The 12,500-nt window shown below is 41.8% G+C and overlaps 1 protein-coding gene and 1 long non-coding RNA gene across 2 annotated transcripts in view; one reads left to right on the top strand and one right to left on the bottom strand.

Annotated features, from left to right (window-relative positions):
- The window catches only part of LOC118496444 (L-selectin-like), a 1,054-nt gene extending 764 nt beyond the window's left edge, over positions 1–290 (top strand). Inside the window, exon 2 of the mRNA XM_036008210.1 lies at positions 1–290. This exon is cut by the window's left edge and continues 72 nt beyond it. Within this exon, the coding sequence (XP_035864103.1) occupies positions 1–284 (284 nt within the window). The 3' untranslated portion in view covers positions 285–290.
- An 8,582-nt stretch (positions 291–8,872) lies between these two features.
- On the bottom strand, positions 8,873–10,738 carry LOC116045477. The gene is made up of 2 exons (XR_004103930.2): positions 9,920–10,738; positions 8,873–9,310 (listed from the first exon to the last, which is right to left on the bottom strand). It is a non-coding gene; the product is annotated as an uncharacterized LOC116045477 (long non-coding RNA).
- Positions 10,739–12,500: the final 1,762 nt, after the last annotated feature.

Below are 12,500 nucleotides of genomic sequence, written 5' to 3'. Positions count from 1 at the left end.
GCCACACAGACGTGGCCAGTGTGAGAAACATGACAGAGAACCAGAAGGTACAGGCAATGATACCTGCTGGAGTAAACTGGGTCTGGATCGGCCTCTTCAGAGACTCCTGGAAGTGGTCAGATGGAAGTACCTCCTCATTCAGCTTCTGGAAGAACGAGCAACCTGATAACAAGAACGGGAACGAGACTTGTGTGGCTGCAGACTTCAGCCAATCAGGAGCCTGGGAGGACTGGCCCTGTGACATGGAGAGAGCGTTCATTTGCTACGGTCCAGGTGAGTGCTAACCCGGGATTCAAACAGCTTTTACATTAAGATTCAGGTTTACTTTAGCATCACATGAGAATAACACAAAAACAAGAGAAAACATCACGTTGTGGAGAATAAATGTGAACATCATGATGTGGATCATTTCCATGGAATAGTGTCACGTCTCGTCCAGTGTCAAGTTTCTGTATTTAGTTGGTTTCATGTTTCCTGTTGGTTTTCCATTTCCTGTTTTATTTTGTAGTCTCTCTGTTCTCCCTATAGTGTTGTCTTGTTTTACTTCCTGTTGTATATTTTCCCACCAGTATGATTACCTGTCCCCGCCCTAATGTGTTGCACCTGTGTCTCATTGTCTCTCCTGTCTTGTGTATTTAAGTTCTGTCTCCCCCCTTTCCCCAGTGCTAGATTGTCTGTTTCTTTAGTGTTCAGCCTTTCACTGTACGTCCACACCGCCGCCGACTTGAGCTTCTAAAGATACAGGAAGTCATTCATTTTCAATGGAAGCTGCTTCTCTCAGCTGCAAGGAAATGCAAATCTGTCGGCGTCACGTTTTGGGCGTTTTGAGCGACCAGAGCGACCAGAGCGTCAATCAGAAAGTTGAAAGTAGGCCAACTTTATGGTAATGAGCTATGACGCGGTTCAGCGGCAAAAAGCGGATAGCAATCAGAATATAGACGTCCTTCACGCTGGCTGATTCCAGAGAAACATACGATGTAAACTTTGGTTCCTACCAAAACATTAGTTCTGAGAAAAAGGAGGAAAAGCTCATCATGGCCGTTGCTGGGTTCCCTATCATTTATGATATTTGCGTATAGGAACCAGTTAACGTTACCTGCCGTTCACATGGTCTCTAAACAGTCCGCTCACGGTGAAGTCCTGCACGGATCAACAGCTGGCGGCTGCTCGCTCTGCCTGCATGCTGCTGCGGTTCAGCGGCTTGTGCTTTTTCCATGATGAACATAGAATGCTGCTACGTCAGAGCGGCCAAAGCCTCAAACAGCTTCCCCGTACTTTTTGACCAGCATCCTTGACCGGGCGGCCAGAGCTTCTTTGCAGCTCAAGTCGGCGGCAGTGTGTAGCCTACGTACAGTAAGCGTTTTTTCCCTCTATTCCCATGTTTCTATGTTCCTGGTTTCTGGTTCCTTTTGGATTTTTTTTACCAGTGCCTGTTTTTGGACCCCTTCCCTGTCGATTTGGCAACTGTTGCCGGTGCCCGTTTTGTTTGTGCTCCTAATAAAACTTTTTGGAATTCTTCTTACCGGAGTCGTGCATTATGACATCATGACAAATAGTTAGTAAAGTTAGCATCCAGTGGTGATCAGCTGCAGATGATAAGTTAGTGTTGAATCTATTGTTTAAACTGATGATGAGGAATGAACAGGATGCTGATTATTATCCACACAGACATGTTATAACTCATAAAGTTTGTCTTGCTTTTTACAAATTAGTTCCTGTTTCAAAGAAAGTGATCAAAGTGATGAAAATGAAGTTTGAGAACAAGAACAGTCTGGATCTGAATGACCCTGCTGTGATGGAGGCCATGTTGAAGCAGGTAACTCATGTTTTATACTTTTATACTAAAACAGAACAACCAAATGACTCTTGTAGTGGAAACTTTTATGTCATACTGATGTGTGATTTTTCTTTCATATATTATCCATTACTGCATGTTTTTTATATTCTCATGACTTTATATGTATTTACTTTTATACTATACGATATTTACTCTGTTTTCTATATGCTATTATAATATATCAGTTATAGGGATCCATTATAGTACTCTATCATCCGTAGTACTGAAGCTACATGGCTCCCTCCCTCTGGTGTAGCCTCCACACTTGGTAGCACCTGGCAGAGGGCCAACTTCAATGGCTTGAGGCAGTCTTTTCTGAAACAGTATAGACTCAGCAGTAAAATAAGCAGAATCAGCAGAAATTAATTACTGAGTCGACAAGAAGTACAGAAGTACAGTCCCTCCCTTTGTATGCTCACCCTATAATAACCCTGAGGTTTCTTTGTCTCGCTGACACATTCTCTCAGACTTCTTGCACTCTGTTAGGCTGTCTCCTTCAATTGCAAAAGAATAAAGAAAATAACTTAGATAACTCCAGCGTGTCAGACAATCTTAAAATTATATTTATATTTATTTTTAATATATATATATATATATATATATATATATATATATATATATATTTTTTTTTTTTAATATTTATTTATATTTATATTAATATGTATTTATATTTATGTATATGTATTTATATTTATTAATATTTATTTATATTTATGCTTCATCACCAAACACCAAAAATATTTTCCACGACACTCTTAAAAGCAAATTAAAACAAAATAAGTTTTGTGTCTCAGCTGAAACAGAAGCTGAGGGACCAGGGGCTGGACGACAACATCAAACTGAGCTGGAGGAAGCAGGCCGATGGAAAAGTCTTCCACAAGGAAGACAAGAAGACAAACAAGAGGAGGAGGAAGAGGGATGAGCTGTAATGTTGAGTTGCTGCATCTGTTTCTTTCCTCAAGCCCAGTTCAGACCAAAGATTCACAACGAGACCAGTGTAAACTTGCAGCTACTTGCAACACGTACAGGTCTGCAGGGTTCTGAATAGGATTGGGAATCGTTTGGATTTGAACAATTCTGATTCCAATTCCGATTCTTCCTTTCAATTCCGGTTCTTATCGTTTCTGAAATCTGATTCTGTGATAGGTGGAGTTGAAGCAGGTCACATGCTTATTTCACAAATAAGAGGCAAGTTTTGTCTGTGCCGCTACACGTGGGTTGCTTCTCCCTATGTCTTTTACATTTTCTATTATGAAATAGCCAGTAAAATAAAGGCTTTTAAAATAATTTTGAAGAAGAGTGCCTTGGATTTTCCTTTTTTTTCTACACTTAATTGAATCCCTGACCCCAAAGAGCACCTTCAAACATCTGACTGAACTTCCTGAGCACCCTGGACTTTTGATTCAATGGTTGTTTGCAGTTTTACAGCTTTTTCAACGTAAAATAAAGCCACACTAGAGCGCCGCTTACTGTGCTCCAAGGCTGCAACACAACAAGCGCCTGGTCGCTAAGGAAACCAAAACTTGTGCATGTTAAATTTGGAACCAATGATCGGATTTGAAAACCAAATCCCCCAAACGATTGATGGAATCGTAATTTTTGGAACGATTCCAAATAGGGATCGATTCTCGATGCCCAATCCTAGTTCTGAAAGCTGCCAGTACTCACCAATGAGACGAGACGGTGTATCATCTCCATAACAACTGCTCTTTGTACTTCTGTCCTAACTTCCGACTTCCAGGCTTTTTGTAGCTGGATTTATAAGTTGTTGCGTCTAAATATGAACGTGGATAACATTAGTGACAGTGAGATGCTTGCTACAGTTACATTTCTAGTGATGAATCGGTGAAAATACGTTTTATTTCTGATTCAAGGCTTTGTCACTCTCTAGCTCGCTCCACTGTACGTGCTCGCGGGCGCACATTCAGCCTCCGTTAACAGTTTGTAACAGAAATAAATTGGATTATGGATCATTTTATTGTAGCTGACTTTACAAGATGACTTCTCTATTGGCTGTTGAAGCAGGAGACGTCTCTTACGGTCTAAAACCAGCCTCTGGAGACTCCACCAGCTGACTTCTCTATTGGCTGTTGAAGCGGGAGACGTCGCTTACGTTCTAAAACCAGCCTCTGGAGACTCCACCAGCTGACTTCTCTATTGGCTGTTGAAACGGAGACGTCTCTTATGTTGTAAAACCAGCCTCTGGAGACTCCACGGGATGGTTCAGACCGCTGAAACTTCCATGCCATGTTCCAAAACGGTTTTGTCTCGTCGCGAATCTTTCGTCTGAATTGGACTTTAAAGTCCTCATGTAACGGGCCAGAATAGAGCTGCAGCAATCAGCTGATTAACCATCAATTTTACCAACTATTTTGATAATCAATTTATCCTTTTAGTCACTTTGCATGAAGAAATACTAAATATTACTGCTTCCAGCTTCTCTATTATAAAGATTTGATGACTTTCTTTGTCATATATAGTCATAAGTTTATAGAATAAAACAAAACATTTTAATTTATCTGATTAATCGGCTGTGGGGAATATAACTGACATGTTTTACTGTTTTCTGACTTTTTTTTAGATTAGATAAAATAATATTTGACTGGAGGGACCTCCAGTGGAAAAACACTTTCAAAATGAGCTTTAGTGTGTAATCTTTAAATGTGTGTTCATCAGACAAAATGTCTTTCCATATTTAAAAGTAATATTGTAAAATAATTATATGTATGAGTTTTGTGCTGTCACCTTATTAGAGATGTTAAACATTTCCCTAAAAATATTCACGTGTCTTATTATTGTGACTGTAACATCTTCCAAACTAAAATGCTAAATATTCGCTTTTGGCTCAAAGCGTAGCAATGTAACTTTAACCTAATAAATACTCTGGGCGAGGCCTTGGTCACCATGATTCTAGTCTTGCATTGCCAGACCTTCCTCCTCCACAGCTCTGTGGAGGAAGGTCTGTCTAGTCCACCCAGCATTCCTGGATGGGAAAAAAACGTGCTCTGGTTTATTGGCATTTCTTTAAACCAATCACAATCATCTTGGGCGGTGCTAAGCTCCGGACTAGAGGATGAATACCTGGCCCAGCCCGTCAGGATGCAACGGTACCCGACTGGCCGGGCCGGGTTGGGACAGATATTTAGTGTTGAACGGAGGTTCAGTTGAAAACCCAAAAACAGCTAAAACTATATTTCTGCTTAGGAATGTAATCATGCTGAAAACTGTGTTACTAATATTACTATATTCACTTGCTTAGAAACATTACAATATTCACTTGCTTTGAAGCATTACTATATTCACTTGCTTAGAAAAATAATGATGTGGATTGCTTTGTGACTGCCTGCCAGATTGTTAGACTACAGCTGATGTAGAGGAGGAGTTTGTGTGTGGAGCACTGAGTTCATGTATGAGAGAGAGCAATGGGGACTTGATGTGAAACATATGCACTCGTAATTAATGTTGTCCTGCTTTTGCTTGGAGAGGGGAGTCAGGCAGTCATATATGATTTAAAAGTATTATCGCTAGCTTGTGTAATGTACAAGGCTGTTGGATTGTGTAATGCATAGATACGAAACATGGTCACATGTGTAATTTCCTGCAAGTGTCTTCTAACTTGTATCTGCATTAAATGGTGTTACCCTATAAGGTCATATGAAGTGGTGAAACAAACCTTGCTGTGCCAGGGGGAGCGAACCAGTCAGTATATGTAATATATAGGGGTAACTCGCTGAGAGGAAGAACTCTTTTTGGGGCATTTTGTGCTTCGGACGCAAGGACATCAGCATCTCAGCTTTTATTGAACTCACTCTGTTAGGGATTTAGTGCATTTTTTCATTTTCTTTCAGTTTAGCTTATTTGCTTTTTTAACTTTCTGCTTCAACTAAAATAAAAATACCTGAGCTCGTGTTGAGCTAGGGAACCAAAACCCTCGTCAATCTTTTGTGCCTTTTTGGAAGACTTTTTCTCTTTTTTCTCCACCCCTGCCATACGGGAGAGGGACATCCCCACTGGGGGCAGTTCAGACTCCTCTTTAACCGCCCGTGGTGAGTTGCAGCCCGGCGGGGGCCGATCTTGACAGGCAGACCTCCTATTACCTCATCGGGGAGTGCATTTCCAGCAGAGTGAAACCTTAGGTGATCCTGGGAGGAGTGGCCTTAAACCGTGAGTACTAACAAAAATCATTTCGTTGTAAAGCTCCCCTCGGGTAGTACTTTTTATAAACAGGGGGTTAAAAGCCCATGAGTTGGGGACATCTAGGGTGTTAATCCTATCGTAAATGTAATTTCCATAACGTTAGCGCAATGAAAATTGCGACAAGTCCATCAGCAGTTCTGGTGAAGTCATTATAGTCTTTATCAACAAAAACTCATTGAAGCTAGCGAGGCTCTTCAACTACTCCGCTCATCGTCAAAACTAACTCCATGCCGGCTGGTTGACAGGAAGAAAACAAACGCTAAACAGGAAGTAGCGGGGTTGATGGGAAATGTGGTCTTATAGTTGAGATAAAATCTACACACATAAATAAATGTATTAATAAATTACAGTTGGATGTTTCTCTCATGTGTCTTATCGTAACTACCGCTCTATAGACCATAATACTGAATCTGTTTAGGATTTCTGCATTAAAATAATATTGTTTAATGTATATTAGCTATTCAGAATACCAAAGAAAGTTTTTACATATTAAGTTCAGGCAAAATTGAAAAAATAAAATTATTACCTGCAGTATAAATGCAAAAATCTGCTAAATAGTCTCAGGAAGGAACTTGTTTTGGTGGAACATGTGTACGTTCAAAAGGACAGATAGTCTAGCTAGCTGTCTGGTGTAAGTAATTTATTCTAAATAAGGCCCTAAGGCCTGTCAAATCTGACTCCTATTAATTAATTCCGCCGCCTTCTTACACCAGACTTAAGTTTACCAGAACACAAGGATCAATCTGAAACGAAGAGTTCAGTTAAGCAAAGTTTACTGAGTCCAGCATAACGCCGCCTTCCCACTGGCACTTGAAATCAGCTCCGTAATATGCCCCCAGCAGACGTCGTACTACACTGTTGAAAAGCTTCGGAAGCGACTCACAAAAATGGCGGAGAGACTAGAAGGACTGATAAGTGTCTGAATGTCCGATTCTCTATGACCTCTCTTATACAGATATAAACAGAAAGGCTGCTGCGTGGAGAACAGTTGCCCAGGACGTTGACACGTCAGGTCGGTTAAACGTGATATAGCGGTATAATGTCAATAGTTCGATGTCTGTTGCTAGCTAACCAATTAGCATTAACAGGTTTGTTTATCAGTACCATAGCAATGCTAACTTCTGCTGGAATTGTCGGATAGGAACCGTCTGTAGCCCGTCGCAAGAGTTGACCAACTCACGCGATTTTTTTCACACCGCACTCGTTTAGACCCAGTTCGGACCCATTCGCATGCGGTCTGAGAATCTCCAGAGGAAATGAATGACTTCCGGTCGTTTCGAAGCCGTATCGGAGCTGATTTCAACTGCCAGTGGGAAGGCGGCGTAAGAGATGTCTTTCCCTACTTTTTGAGAGTAGCCTAAAATTCTGTTGAGGTTGTGAGCCTGTTGATCGCCAACTAGTAGTGAAATCATCACAGATCCATTGATTTTGGTTGGATTTTTATAATTTTTTCTGTGGAATGAGTATACTGTTTGGTGAAAAGAATGGCATATTGACTGATGCCATAACTTGGGGGAATAGTTGATTGCCAATGAAGTAAAGATGAAAATATTGGAAAAAAGTGAGAAAACACCAAATTTTTGTTGCATTAAATTGAGCCAAAATCATGTAGAAATGTTAGAGTTATTTTTTCAGTGGATGTTGTCAGCACGTTTTCTGTGCATCTCGAATGCATTTATTGACAGCTTACCCAACCCACTGAGGATTTGAGGAAAAAAATATTTTTTCACATTTTTCTGATAAAAAATAAAGGATGCATACACTAAAATGGCCACAATTCTTTTTCGCGATATTTCCGGCAGAGCAGACAATCCAATTATTGGTTCTTAGGGTCAAAGTTAACAGAAAAAAACACAAAAAGTATACCATTTTATTGAGCTTTTGAGACTTTGGCTCCCTGACTATGAAGTCAGAGCTGGTCCACCAAGATCTCGTCTGAAAATGAACCCTGATCTGAGTTTTCCCTGTGTCTTTATTCTCTCCTCACAGGGGGATGTCTTCTTGTTTTTTAGACAGAAACTGTTATCTTTCACAAACACACACACAAAGGTCGGGGTCTCAGTGTGGTGCAACTTCCTCGTCTGTTCTCGCAACCTCCAAACAATGCCCTTCTATGCCATAAAAGCCTAAACTATTTGTATGACTTAAGCTTAACTTTCTGTGCATCAGAGGTCACATGGAGTACCTTTAACCACTTCCTCAATAGTTAACACACAATCTAAGCAATCCCGGGAGTGGAACGTTGTGGATATTGACTAGGCTGTGGCTGACAACAGTCAACAATAAATTATTTAGTTATTAGGAGGATACCATCAGCCATAATGGTGGCACCTGGAGAGCCTAATAATATCAAACTGGAAAACTTGGCTTGCGTTTTTTTTGACCAAACATGTTTTAAAGTTAAATAAAATCTAAAATCTTACCTCAGCAGGAGGTTGCTGTAGGGACTTCACCTCCCTTCTATTTAACAAATCTAAAATTTGGAAGGGAAAACCCCCACAAACACACTTTGCAGCAGAGGAGGGGTACATTTTGGCATTTAACACTTTATTCACAAACTTAAACCAATCACTGTTTCCAGATCAGTGGTAACTGTACAGGTGTGTTAGATCAGTTTAACTGGCTGCACACGGCATGCTCACATCTCACCATTGGTCCATTCGTCCCTCCGTCCTCCAATCAAAGTGCTCGCAGTTTGTCCTTCAGTGTGTGTGTGTATGTGTGTGAGTGAGCGAGAGAGAGGGAGTGTGTAAGTGTGTGAGTGTGTGTGTGTGTGAGAGAGAGGGAGTGTGTAAGTGTGTGAGTATGTGTGTGTGAGAGAGAGTGTGTGTGTGTGTGTGTGTGTGCATGTGTGTGCGCCTTTAGAAAACACACCTAAACATTTACAAATACATTCAAACACAGCCAGGAGGGTTTTTCCTAGATAGTTGTTAGACAGCAAATAGCACCGCAGAGAAAATACATATGGGGTTAAAACCAAAATCTACAGACAGCAGACCGCTCGGCCGCACTCACACAGGACGCAAGAAATCACCCGCAAACACTTTTACACCGTTAGAATATAACTATTGTAATAAAACTCATATGTCACGTCTTCCTTAGATCAACAACGGGACTTTAAAACGGGGTTTGACAGCAGAAATGCGATCTAAACATATAATCGATGTCAGATTTAAGTGTCAATCACAATCTAAGAGTCTGGGCTTGTTTCTTTCTCGCTGATAAAACAGGAACAGCAGCACACATAACACACAACATATACCACTTTTCCTGATGCTTTAAAGGTCCCATGGCATGAAAATGTCACTTTATGAGGTTTTTTAAAGCCTGCCTATGGTCCCCCAGTGGCTAGAAATGGTGATAGGTGTAAACCGAGCCCTGGGTATCCTGCTCTGCCTTTGAGAAAATGAAAGCTCAGATGGGCCGATCTGGAATCTTCCCTTTATGACGTCATAAGGGGAGAGGTTACCTCCCCTTTCTCTGCTTTGCCCGCCCAGAGAATTTGGCCCACCCATGAGAGAGAGAGAGACATCATGGCTTTTAAACGAGCAAAGTGGCAGTTGGTCAAGACCACATCACACTGGCTCTAGTGGCTGTAATTCTGCACCAAGGATGAATTTCAGGAAAGAGACTACAGATACAGTATTAGGGGACCACTAAGGTCTATATAAAAGAGACTACAGATACAGTATTAGGGGACCACTAAGGTCTATATAAAAGAGACTTCAGATACAGTATTAGGGGACCACTAAGGTCTATATAAAAGAGACTTCAGATACAGTATTAGGGGACCACTAAGGTCTATATAAAAGAGACTTCAGATACAGTATTAGGGGACCACTAAGACCTATATAAAAGCATCCAAAAAGTAGCATGTCATGGGACCTTTAACAGTGTAAGAGTATCTGAGAGGCAATTTCAACACATCTGAATTTCAACGTCTCAATATTCAAGTTTTTAAAAAAAAAAATCTTTTAATTTACAGCAGGAGGATTCGAATCACGTCTGTGTTAAACAAAATCAAACAAAGAAAAGCGAGCGGTGTGCAAAGTTTGAAATCATAAATGTTATGTCCTGGGTTTTTTATAGCTATATTTTAAATTTTATAAGTTACATTTCCCAATTTAAAACTGGATTTGGGTAAGTGAGGGAGAAAATCTGACAGCAAATAAGTCAAAAGTAAAAATAAAGACAAACCAGCTGGAAACACAGGAAGGTTTTCTGCAGGAAGTAGGCGATTGGACGGTGATGTTTGAAGGTTAACTCGGGTAGACTTTAAACTAGAAACCATTATTCCTCCACAAATCAGCTGCAACAAGTTCAGTGACATCACCGTGTAGTCCTGTTCCTATTGGCCCACGAGACATCAAGAGATTTCCAGTTCACAGTCTTTCCGTTCTGTTTCTGAATCCTCGTTTTGTTCTTTTTCGACGTTTGATCCCAAAAAAACGTTCTCGTCCGGAGTTGCCGCTTTGCTCAGTTAGTACAACTGTAGCTGTGTCGTCGGTCAACACGGAAACCAACATTTGAGTTAGTGGAAGAAATAAAAACAATAATAATAATAAAAGATGAGATGTCACAGTGATGTCATCAGCAGTGATGTCACTGCGTTCAATGTCTCAGTCATGGAAAAAGAGGAAGAGGACGAAGAGGAGGGAGAGGAGGAGGAGGAAGAGGAGAGGAGGAAGAGGAGAGAAAGGAGAGGAGAGGAGGAGGAAGAGGAGAGGAGAGGAGGAGGGAGAGGAGGAAGAGGAGGGAGAGGAGAGGAGGAAGAGGAGAGGAGGGAGAGGAGGAGGAAGAGGAGAAGAGGAGGAAGAGGAGGGAGAGGAGAGGAGGAAGAGGAGAGGAGGGAGAGGAGGAAGAGGAGAGAGAGGAGAGGAGGAAGAGGAGAGGAGGGAGAGGAGGGAGAGGAGAGGAGGGAGAGGAGAGGAGGGAGAGGAGGAAGAGGAGGGAGAGGAGAGGAGAGGAGGAAGAGGAGAGGAGAGGAGGAGGAAGAGTAGGGAGAGGAGGGAGAGGAGGGAGAGGAGATGAGGAAGAGGAGGGAGAGGAGAGGAGGAAGAGGAGAGGAGGGAGAGGAGGAAGAGGAGAGGAGGGAGAGGAGGGAGAGGAGAGGAGGGAGAGGAGAGGAGGGAGAGGAGAGGAGAGGAGAGAGGAGAGGAGAGGAGGAGAAGAGTAGGGAGGAGGAGAGGAGGGAGAGGAGATGAGAAGAGGAGGGAGAGGAGAGGAGGAAGAGGAGAGGAGGGAGAGGAGAGGAGGGAGAGGAGGAAGAGGAGGGAGAGGAGAGGAGGGAGAGGAGAGGAGGGAGAGGAGGAAGAGGAGGGAGAGGAGAGGAGGAAGAGGAGAGGAGGGAGAGGAGGAAGAGGAGAGGAGGGAGAGGACAGGAGGAAGAGGAGAGGACAGGAGGAAGAGGAGGAAGAGGAGAGGATGAAGAGGAGGGAGAGGAGAGGAGAGGAGAGGAGAGGAGAGAGGAGAGGAGAGGAGAGGAGAGGAGAGGAGAGAGGAGAGGAGAGGAGAGGAGAGGAGAGGAGAGGAGAGAGAGGAGGAAGAGGAGAGGAGAGGAAGGAGGAGGAAGTTTGGTGTTTGCTGGGTTTTTTCTTTTAAAGGGTAACTTCCTTTTTTCTACCTGGATCCTATGTTCCTATGATTTTGTGATGAAGTGACTGATAGGAACAACGATCTGTGAAATTGTTCTGGTATTGAGCGTGAACGCTGTAACTGTCAGCTGTGAACCGAGCTGTAATGTATCCTACAGGACTAATGTTCAGCATCAGTCAGCTTCCACTAAAAGTTCTGTTGTTGCCACTGACAGACTCAGATTATTATTCTAAGTGTCTGACAACATTATGGAAAGGATCCCTACAGAGATAGACCTATTTAAGAACTTTCTGTTTAACCAGAAACAGCTCTGAAGTCGCTAGTGCTGAACCCACCAGACTCAGTAAGCTATGTGTTTATGTCAACCAAAACTAGAGTTGCCATGGTTGGAAAAGTGGAAAGACGACTCAAAACGGCTTTTCATAGTTTTATTTTGTTTCTGTCGAATTTGAATTAAGTGTGTTTTACGATGCTTAAATTAGTGATTATTTACATGGAGTCTGGTGGGTTTAGCGAACGCAATTTCCCGGTTTTTATGTTTAAAAAAAGGATCTTACTCCTTAACAGAAAGGTCTATCTCTGTAGGGATCCTTTCCATAATGTTGTCAGACACTTAGAATAATAATCTGAGTCTGTCAGCGACAAAACAAGCACTTTAGTGAAGGTAAATACAAGCTGGCCAAATTACTATTAACTTACATTGAAGCTTGTTTCTCGCTGAATACTGAACTAATGTCAAAGATTGTTGTTCCCATCAGTCACTTTAAAATGGATTCTTTCTATTTTTCATTTCTTTTTTAACCAAAGATATACCTAAATATTTTCTGTTTCTACGGTAACGCCGACGGCGACTACATCATATCGGTTTCCA

Source organism: Sander lucioperca, chromosome 12 (genome assembly GCF_008315115.2).
Source record: "Sander lucioperca isolate FBNREF2018 chromosome 12, SLUC_FBN_1.2, whole genome shotgun sequence".
Classification (NCBI taxonomy): Eukaryota; Metazoa; Chordata; class Actinopteri; order Perciformes; family Percidae; genus Sander; species Sander lucioperca.
Note: the sequence above shows the minus strand (reverse complement) of the source record. Positions and strands in the feature narration are given on the sequence as shown.